The sequence below is a fragment of the Panicum virgatum genome, chromosome 3K (genome assembly GCF_016808335.1).
Source record: "Panicum virgatum strain AP13 chromosome 3K, P.virgatum_v5, whole genome shotgun sequence".
Lineage (NCBI taxonomy): Eukaryota > Viridiplantae > Streptophyta > Magnoliopsida > Poales > Poaceae > Panicum > Panicum virgatum.
The window spans coordinates 54,201,481-54,211,520 of record NC_053138.1 but is presented as its reverse complement, the minus strand read 5'-3'; the positions used below and the strand labels follow the sequence as shown (position 1 = coordinate 54,211,520).

The 10,040-nt window shown below is 42.1% G+C and overlaps 2 protein-coding genes across 2 annotated transcripts; one reads left to right on the top strand and one right to left on the bottom strand.

Annotated features, from left to right (window-relative positions):
- Nucleotides 1-443: 443 nt before the first annotated feature.
- On the top strand, nt 444-3,767 carry LOC120699653 (probable DNA-directed RNA polymerase I subunit RPA43). Its single transcript, XM_039983670.1, has 6 exons — nt 444-700; nt 1,134-1,411; nt 1,663-1,772; nt 2,523-2,608; nt 3,078-3,188; nt 3,305-3,767. The coding sequence occupies exons 1-6, from the start codon at nt 591-593 to the stop codon at nt 3,432-3,434; spliced, it is 825 nt and encodes a 274-aa protein (XP_039839604.1). The 5' UTR covers nt 444-590; the 3' UTR covers nt 3,435-3,767.
- Nucleotides 3,768-4,169: 402 nt separating this feature from the next.
- LOC120699652 (syntaxin-132-like) lies at nt 4,170-7,579 on the bottom strand. Its single transcript, XM_039983669.1, has 13 exons — nt 7,315-7,579; nt 6,458-6,574; nt 6,300-6,356; nt 6,067-6,115; nt 5,872-5,960; nt 5,672-5,745; nt 5,550-5,592; nt 5,301-5,361; nt 5,169-5,194; nt 5,002-5,079; nt 4,829-4,909; nt 4,683-4,748; nt 4,170-4,560 (listed from the first exon to the last, which is right to left on the bottom strand). Exons 1-13 carry the CDS (start codon nt 7,330-7,332, stop codon nt 4,396-4,398), a joined length of 924 nt encoding a protein of 307 aa, XP_039839603.1. The 5' UTR covers nt 7,333-7,579; the 3' UTR covers nt 4,170-4,395.
- Nucleotides 7,580-10,040: the final 2,461 nt, after the last annotated feature.

The following is a 10,040-nucleotide window of genomic DNA, read 5'->3' as shown; positions in this document are numbered from 1 at the left end:
ATATAAGGGAAGCTGTTGGAGCGCTCACTCCCCCAAAGCGCCCTACGTAGGGTGGTGGGCGTTATACCGTGTCCCCTGGAGCAAGCCTCATGGTGTTACAATAGTATTTTTTTAATGTTGCAATGGTTGATTCGAGATTTATATTACCACTAGGAAATACTTGGTGTGGGTAGATTTTGTGGACATAGTTTTTTGTTTCATGTTGGGTCAGCATAAATTTGATGTCATAATAGTCTTGTTTTGATGTTACATGAAGTTGAATAGATGTTACATGAAATCGAGCTATAATATTACGGTGAGTATTTTACTTTTTCGAATGTGTTTGATATGTGTTTCAGACTTTCGGTACGTATTTTTAATGTTGCCAATATTAATTTTTTATATTACAAGGTATCCATGTTTTTTTTTTATAACACAAGGGTATCCATGTTGAGACAGAGCGTCCCGCGTACACCGCCGACCCCACCGGTCAGTCTCGCTCTCGCCGCGCGCCTCTCCCCTAGTCCCCCTTCCTCCCCTCCACTGCCCTCGCGCCGCCGCCGCTGCCCACTAGGGTTTAGTGTTCTCCCCGCCGCCCGCCGCCGCCCGCGATGGAGGCGCTCCGGGAGGCGGAGGCGAAGCTCACGGTCTACGTGCACCCCTCCAACGCCGCCGACGTCCCGCGCGCCGTCGCCCGCCAGCTCAGCACGCTCCTCTTCTCGTGCGTGGCCCCCCCTCGCCCTCTCCCCTCCCCCTCTCCCTGAGCCAGGGCACTCCCTTGCTCCGGCGCACCCGCCTGAGCCAGGACCACCCCCCCCCCCCTCGTAGCGTAGCGACGCCGGCACGCGCCGATTTGGGGGGGCAGAGAGTACGCCGCTCTGGTTGCTTACGAGCTCGAGCTCCGGAGCAAATCGATAGGCGTGGATACGATGCGACACCATACTAGATAGTAGATTATGCTATTTGATTTAGTGTCCGCATATCCAATCTGCACCATAGCAAGTTTCGAGGGGGATTACCATGAACTGCAGGGCCTGTCATCCACAGGCCATCTGGCCCTGTGCATTCTTTCATTTTTCATTTTCCCTTTCGGGGTGTGGCAAGCTTTTCAGAATTCTCCGACCAATTTTGGATCATCCTTGTTTACGGCACAGGTACGAAGAGCGCTTTGATGGCGTGCTGCTGGCTCACAAGACTACATTAGTCGACGAGGATAGCAAGGATGATGAAAGTGAAGGCAAGGGTAAGAAGAAGGTCGATGATAAAAGTGAAGTCGAGGGTAAGAAAAAGGTCGATGATAAAAGTGAAGTTGAGGGTAAGGAGGAGGTCAAAATCCTAAGAGCCAAGATCCTGAATGGCTTGGTACCGTACTTTGGCGTCCGCGTGCATGCGAACCTGCTGATCTTCTCTCCCAAGCCGGACATGATCCTGGGTAAGTTGCTTTACTTTTTTGCCACGCCACTGTAAAAAGCTCTTCTGTAGACCTGCCTGGCTGCATTATGTATCAACTCATACCAGCAGCCAGGAATGTTGGTCTTGGGGATACCACATCATATGTACAACTTTCTGTCCCTTTTGTAACAAAGCTTATCAGCGCTTTTGCTAATGGCTTATCTGTTTTCATATCTTGTGTAACGAATTTGAAATGCGTAGCTCTGATGTTTAGTTGTTTGCTAACTTCAGAAGGGAAGGTAGAAACGCTCAGGAAGGGGTCGATTCATGCCGTTATATTGGGAATTTTCTCAGTGGCCATTATGTCTGATGATATTTCTGAAAAGTTCAAATTCAGAAGGGTAAGAACAATTGGTCACCTGATATGATGAAAAAAACAATATTTTGCCATGATGGTTTCAAACTCCACTTTGTTCTGTTTCAACTTTATCAGCTAGTCCAGTAATTTTTTTCCTTCATAGTCTCCGTGTCCTTTTTCTGTGCCTTATAAATTTCATTGAATGGAAGTAGTAACAGAACATGGAGTCGTTTGTTATCATATGACAGCAGAAACTCTGTTTATTCTTAATTTGTTTCTATTTCTGAATGTTAGCATCTGCTTGCTTTCACTCGTTGACATATATTGTAAATATGTATAAGGTTATGTACTTATGTGTCTATGATAGTTAGAGTTTGCTTGTTTATTGTAGTTATATGCTTGTGACTTTTGAGTTTTTTATAAAGTAGATTTTCAAAGGTTTTGATGACAGTATTAGGATCAGCTTTGCTCTGTTATAATAAATTGGACTATCGAAAGAATCTAAAGCTAATTGATGGTGTTTTGCAATTGTCAATTGTCAATTGTCAAAAGATTCTTCTGGACGGGCAATTCCAGTGAAGCATGAATGTTTTTTTTTAAAAAAAAAACTTTCCTATACTTGTGTGCACACAAGTCCTTTGTAGTTTTTACATGTTTGTGATGTTCTTCAGAATTTAGACCATTGCGCGGATCTTGTTATATTCTACATAACTGTTAATTTTCATCAATGATAATCAGTCTCATAAAAATGTAGCCATAACATTTTCTATGTTATATTTTGACTTTTGGACAGAAAAGTGATGGGGGGAGATTTGTGAGCCGCTCAGATAGACAGCATGTGATTACAAGAGGAACAATGATAAGGTTTTTTGTCAAAGGGTATGGGCTGATCTTGTTCCCCTTTTTTGTCAGTCTAATATTGTTTCTCTCAACCTTTTGTTTTTCGTTTCAGATGTCAGATACCTGTAGTCTTCTCTATCTGTATTTTTTCCCATGTTAGTTGCACCATCTATATGTTGCCACACATCTATGTGCCTGTGTACTGTGGTAGCATGATTGCTAGTCCCCCCTCCCTCTGATGTGATTGTGAGTGATGCCCTAACATGTTACAACTAACATGTTAGATACAAGATGGTAGCTCTTGAATGTATCTATCATGGTTCAGCAATGTAGCAACATCTTTTTCTCATTGCATCATATACATTGAAATGAGCTTGAGCTCATCCTTGCAATGTGTACTTGAGAAGTTAAATTATATCATAGTTGAAATGATGGGAAATGGTCTGTGGATGATCCACATTCTGAGACTAAATTAATTAATTATTTTTCTTCTTATTTTCAATCACAGGGTGGATACAGAAATGAATTGTCATATTACTGGATCTTTAATCCCACCTCACACTGGATCCATGGATTGGTTGTCAGTACACGATGCTGAATATGCAGCAGAAATCAACGGGTCTGGATATGCGCACACATGTTTTCATGATACTATTAGAACTTTTATTTTTACCCATTCAGCCTATTCAAGCTTTCTGATAATAAGTGTTCTGTTCAAATCTTCAATGGTAACAGGAGATCAAGGGATGATAGCAACAAAATTGAGCAGAATGAACAAGAACACAGAATACTCAAGAATGAAGATAGCATGGTGAAATCTGAACGGACACACAAGTCCCGAAAGAGGAGCATTGAAAACCGATAATTCATTTTGGTTGTGAAGAATTTTGTTTGAATGCAAGAATGTTGGCTGGATGCTTTTGGCAGAGGGCAATGAAGGCCAAGTGGGCTTGTATGTGGTGTTTTCCTTCAATGCTTCTGCTGTCTGTTGATGCTTACTGGGGAGAAGATGCCCCTCCAGTTCAAGAAATGGTGCTTTAGCCTATTCAGAAACCTGGCAACCTGCTTCCCCTGTTGCTTACTGGGAGAAGTGTACGATGATGTAAAACAAATGAGGATCGCATTTGTAATAGATCACTTTATCTGCCAACTTGTGACTGATCTCATCCAATGAACCAATTTTTGATGGAAAATCTGATGTTTCATGTTTTTTCAAAAAAAAACAAAACTGATGTTTCAATTCTAGCCTCTTGACTTATGTTGGGTGTTATTTCTTGATTCTTCCTATAAAACAAACCTGTTTTTTTTGGGTGTCGTGGTGCTTTCATAAAGGGAATATAACAGGTGCAAACTATCCTCTTCGTGCAAACCGTGCAAACCTTAATCTGGGCCTCTGGATTAAATCAAGGGGGTGTGCATGGAGAGTGGAAGGGGGAATTGTAAAAGTGTGATTATAGGCGGGTGGTTAATTGTAAAATTATCCAATCCCTCGTGTCTCTTGGATGTTGATCACAGTTTGCACGAATGGATTAATACCTGATATGTTTCCTTCGTGAAAAGATAAAATACTGCTACCAAGGCAATTTAAAATACAGATAACTTCAAGAGAACTGCATATCAAGTTGGTTGTCATCTGCATTTAAAAGCAAGCATAACTGAAAGAGTTGCACACCAATGTATCCAATTTGAATCAAACAAAATCTGAACGAGTTCAGACCTAGAGTTTCCAAGACGACTTCTCACATATGCACAGCTAGAACACGAATGCTGAGTAGCATCACCAACCAAAACCAAAATGATAATTATGCTTCTTGGATGCTGCTTATCTACTTCCCCCATGACCACGGTTTTAGGGAGAGGATGACGATAAGTACGATTATCAGGAGGATGATTATCGCTATGCAGGTCCATTTTCGTGTGTTCTTCTGCAGCTTCTTCGCTTTCTGGAGAAGGTTTGTTCCGGTCTCAATATGCTCAGCTGCACCTGTGACCTGAGCAGAGAAAATCAAAAGTCAGAACAACCTGAATCTTGCAATGAGTATGGTACAAATAATTCCGTGCCGCACGCGCGTTCTGCAGACAATATATCAGTGACAAGAACCAATCACCATACCTGTGTCTCAATGTTGTCCAGCATCTCTCCTTGAGCTTCGACCAAGACACCCAAGTCGAGGAAAATCTGCATTCAGGAGCATTTTATACCTGGTAAAAGCAGCGAGTCCTTGAAACCTGAATGTTGGAGGATTGGCCATTCATTACCTGATGCAGATCATGAAGCTTCTTCTCAATCTCTTTCACTGCATCGTGTCGCTCCTGGATCTCCTGCAGTGTGTCCAGCACCTGCAAAAGCGTGAAATTTAGGCAAGACAATCCAGCTTTGTCAGCATCCAGGCTGCAATTCTTGCAGTTGCACTGGCCAAAAGAACTAGTACCCTTCCTCGCCCTTGCTCCTGAATTGCTCTCTGAAAGATCTGCTCGCCGTTGCCTGTTTCTATCAGCTTATCGATAGTCTGAAATTTTGACTCCGTGTTAGAAACAAGGCATGTGTGGATTCCCTAACAGTGATGACTTGAAGTAAAGGTTATATGAAAATTCTTACCTCTTCGTCAGCACGCTCGCCAGTAACTGTTTATTTGGATGTTTTGCACGACGAATGAATACAATAACTCAGATCAAGATGAAACTGAACCGCAACGAGTTAAACAGTGTTACAGAGTTTGAGAAAACAGACCAGTGAAAACACGGCGCTCCACTACATCGCGGTATTCCTTCTGAATTTCTTCTCTTAATGTCTGTACATTCCAAGTTACAAAGAGATATTTATAATCTTTAAGTAGAAACTGGCATTTTTAGCTCCTTTTCAAGCTTCATCAGATTAAATGTTGTATAGACACAAAATAACTGGCACACATGTGTTCAGAAAACAAGATTAGCATGTACAATCTGAACAAAAGTGAAATGCAAAGTTAAAAGGAGGTACCTGAAACTCCAATATACGTTCTCTCAACCTCTTTGTCAAAGCACTGCAACACGATGACCAAGCAATGAAGAATAGCTCAAGAGGGCAATGAACAAGCAAAGGAATAATCACAGAGGCCTTACATGGTGGTTGTTGTCCGGGATCGATCCACACCTGATCCCTTGCCAAATCCTGGCTTTTGTCTGTTTGCAGCATTCTGGATAAAGGAAATCAGCACAACATAATATAGATGGTGAAATCTATTAGCAGCCATAACTGACTATCCATGTAAGTACATCACATGTGTTAGTAGAAAAAAGTGTCAGGACGGCTGGGAACTAACATCTTTGTTCAGTTGCTCTACTTTTGATTTTGCCAGACGAGCAACCTTCGTCACCTCATTGATATCCTTATCCATGCGCTTTTTAACCTCTACAAAATGCAAAGAAATAAAAAACACACTAGTGATGCAACACTGGGTGAAGAAAATACCTATGTTGTTCTACATGCAGAAAAGAACCAATATCCGATATGGTACCTTTCATCGCAGATGCCTTTGTGACAACTTTGGACTCCTCATTTGAGTTCTGCATAAATTGGGAGTCTTAGATGAAAGTTAAAATTGTTCAGTCAGCAAACATGCAAACAGCATCTAGAAATGCATATATCAGACAGATGCTGAAGTACTGCTGTGATATGGTATTCCCAGATCCTAACAAATATCTTGAATTTAAATAATTCAACAAAATAAAGTAACTCCAATTTGTTCACCTGAAGGTCCTTCAGTAGCTTTGTCAAGGTATTGAGCAGGTTTTCGATATCCTTGACCTGAATTTTGTGATAGCACAAATTATTCAGTTATTGACCACTTCAGATGTTGTTAGTGGGAGACATATCAACTCTGCCAAATAATAAAGAAACACAGCGACCTGTTCAAAGAAGCCTTCGAAACCAGGCTGCGCAGAACTTGTCAAGTCACCCTGCAACCCGAGCTCGATGTCGACATTTCCAGGGACCTGCTCCCTCTTGCCGAGCTCAAACGAGTCCTGTCAAGTCGAGATAAAAAAAAAATACGGTTACAGAATACGCATCTAGTTTCCACAAAACCACGGTCGTAGAAGCCTCCTAGACACGAAGTCAAACATGGACTCTGAATTTGCACAAGCTTGGACTAGAAAAGTAGCACGAAGTCATTTTCATATATAAAGATTGAAATTTTCAAGCCATGATGTTCTTCTGTCAAGAGAAACAGAGCAAGCCATCGTGGCAAAACTGGAAACTGCCTCTTTCTCTGGAAGCTGAAAAGAAAAGAAAAAACAAAACATCCAAATAATCATGATACTATCACCTAAAAGTATTCCGGGCGTCAAATTTATTTTTTCAGCTATAGTACTGCCGCACGAAACCGAGCAAGCTCTGAACAACTCGAAATTTCCCCGGGCAGCTACACCAGGAAACAATACCACCGATCAACCGGCGAAACCCCAAAACTTCCATAAACAGCGGCGCGAGCGAGATCACCCGTTACTCGCGCCAAAGCTCGCGAGGAAATAAATGCAAGAGCCGATCAAGGCCGGTCCAGTCCAGTCATCATAATTAATTCATGAAAACCCACTGCCGGAGCAAGAACCTCCGGAAAACCGAAAACCCTGAACGACCTCGACCGTCCGAGCAAAAGCAAACCCGCGAACCCCATCCAACCCGGCAAAGAACACCGCGCGCGCAGCCCGGCGAGGCGGCGCGAGAGCAGGGAGGGCGCAAGGCGCGTCGGGGATTCAATTCGTACCGTGAGTAGGTTATGCATCCTGGCCGGCCGGCGGCGCGAGAGCGCGGGGATCGGCGGTGCCGGGAAACAAACCGTGAAACTCTTGGCAGGCGCGCGCGCTCCCGGCGGGCGGAACGGGGCGGCGAGCAGAGGGAGGGTTCGGCCGCGGATTCTTGGGTGGAGAAGGAGAAGGAAGGGTCGTGGGAAGGGAAGGGGAGGGAAGGAGGCGACGAACGGGAGAGGCGCGTCAGAGGAGGTTTATTGACTGGGAAGCAGAGTTTGGCCGCGGTCGCGTGGAAGACTTTCTAGAGGGTTTTTTTTTGGTTGTGTGTGTACCTTGAGAGCGAAGGGTCTAACGGATTTTTAGAGAAAACCTATGGAGGGGTTTTTCTGCACATTATCACCTGTTGTTTTGTAGGATAAATCTTGTTTACGATAGGAATTCATCCGCTGAGGCGCCTGGCGTCCACACCCTTGTGGGATTAGTCCTCGCGCCTGTGAAATTAGTTCATTTTCCATATGTTTTACAGGTGCTAGAGGTCTATTATTTGTTTGAGCTTCCTAGCAGCTTATTAGCCTGAAAAGTCAAAAATTCAAACAAACAGCGAGTTTCTCATGTAGTTTCTGAAAAGCTGAGCTTATATAGAAAACTGGAAAGCTCAATTTTATGAGCTATTCATAGTTTTTTGAGCTCAAAAGAAAGCTAAACACAATAAAAAAACCAGCAGCAACTTTTCATAAAAGCTTAAAAGTTGCAGCTCAAACAAAACCGGTTCTCGGAACAAAAAGCTAGCAGCAGGTTTTCAAAAAAGCTCGAAAGGTGCAGCTCAAATAACCATTGCTGTTGAGTACTAACATCTTGTGACGACTTTATCCATAGATGTCATTCTAAGTGGAATTTTTAATATAAGTGAAAAAATTTTGCTAGTTTCCAATCCAACATAACACATATTCATAGCGTATAAGACATTGCTTTTCTTTTTTCTAGGGTGCAAGCTATATCTTCGATCTCATGCGCTTAGGATAAGGTTGGCTTCTTCAAAATGAAACCATATTAGTTTGAACTTTTTAAAAAAAAATTAAGGCTTTGCATGTAATTTTAGGAGTATTGATGTTTCATCCTTTTTGTTCTCATTCATTAATTAGCTCATCTCTCAACTACATGGACTATAGCTAATCTCTCTCTCTCTCTCTCTCTCATGTTTTGTTAGCTTGGCAATTTTGCCTCTCTTGGTTTCATATTCTTTTTAGTTATTGTGCCACACCTAACTAGCCTTGTAATTTGAATGGGGGCAGTAGCATTTCAAAGATGAGACAAGATGAGACGTGGAAGAAAATTTTAAGGGCCCAATATCACCATAGCTCAAACAAGAGGAGGGCGATGAATAATTGCAGAACCAGGGGCGTAGACAAGGGGGGCAGGGGCCTGCCCCCTATGGCTCCTAAATTTACATTGAAAATTTGAATTTTGATTAAATTTTTATATAAATTAGTATGATTGGCTCTCCTAATAATAAAAAAAATAAATTTCTGGCTCCGCCCCTGTGCAAAACTTTCCTCTCTTAACCAAAGAGTGCATTTATTAGCACGTGCAATTAAGCAGCTGGCTGGGTACGTAAATGGAAAATCTCCAACGTTGGAAATCTTCATTCTTAGCCACGAAGGAAAGCACATCTACATCTATCATCTCCGTGTGGTGTCACAGAGGTGCTCGACGCGTCAAATTGTTGGCCACCTTAGCATAATCTAATCAGAAGTTCAGAACTGCCAACGTATCTGTCAGATGATTTTCCCTCGATGATCTTGATTCACGAAACTGTCAGTACTTGTTTAATTGTTTCTTTGTTTTAATTCTCTCTGAAAATATATGTATGCTCTATGCAGATCTTTTCGAGAGAAAAAAGGGTGCTATATATCTGCAGTAATAATTTTCTAAATACATGACTTTTGCTGGAGGTGGCAGACTGGCAGTGATGCATAAAATTGTATTTGGGCCTAATGGAGAGGAGCCTTGAAGTTTGACGGTCTTACCACCAATTTATTAGGCCCATATTTCGGCTCCATGGGCTTATTCAGAATGCCCAAACCAATTTCATTTAGGCCACGGATTTGTACCAAAATTTCGGCAATGCTAGCAGGACATTGTGACAACCTTTTGCTAATATCTATAACAATTTGTACCAAAAATTGTTGGAATGTGATGAGCTTACTGTCAGTACAAGATGCTTAACTTGCTCTCGCATCACAACCAAACAAACTACTCTTGGTAAGGGGTGAAGCTTGCTGGAAATTAACGACACCGGCCGGGATCTGCTCTATTGACAGTAGGACTTTACTAGGAATTTGCAGGGCTTATATTAGTCGGTATCAACTAATCCCGGTCCTGTCATCCTCTCCCTGTGAAAGAAAACACCTGCGCGCCGTAGGCCTAAATGAAGATTGCAAGTCTGGCATCGCGTCGCGTAGACATAAAAGTTATCATTTATAATTAATTTTATAGTCATATTTTACCATATTTAATTTTATTAGTTTCATAAATACATGAAAATTCCAACCTGATCGTTTTTGTTTTCCGTATTGTAATATCGCTACCGACTGTTCCCGATCGTTTTCATCCTACCAGTTTAGTTTACTAGTTGTAATAGAGTCGTTATCATTTTTGATTCTACGAAATCTGTCAATTTTTTCCCTCAATCTGATAAATCAGAATGAATTCCTTCGGCGTCAAAGCAAAATCCGATCAGAAT

What these genes read in the sequence shown, in the direction of transcription:
- LOC120699653 (XM_039983670.1), top strand. Translation starts at nt 591, where the DNA reads ATGGAGGCGCTCCGGGAGGCGGAGGCGAAGCTCACGGTCTACGTGCAC. An exon ending in AAAAGTTCAAATTCAGAAGG is followed by an intron (nt 1,773 to 2,522) that starts GTAAGAACAATT and finishes ACTTTTGGACAG; the next exon opens with AAAAGTGATGGGGGGAGATT. An exon ending in ATAAGGTTTTTTGTCAAAGG is followed by an intron (nt 2,609 to 3,077) that starts GTATGGGCTGAT and finishes TTTCAATCACAG; the next exon opens with GGTGGATACAGAAATGAATT.
- LOC120699652 (XM_039983669.1), bottom strand. An exon ending in TCCCGGACAACAACCACCAT is followed by an intron (nt 5,593 to 5,671) that starts GTAAGGCCTCTG and finishes ATCGTGTTGCAG; the next exon opens with TGCTTTGACAAAGAGGTTGA. An exon ending in AGCTTCATGATCTGCATCAG is followed by an intron (nt 4,749 to 4,828) that starts GTAATGAATGGC and finishes TCCTGAATGCAG; the next exon opens with ATTTTCCTCGACTTGGGTGT.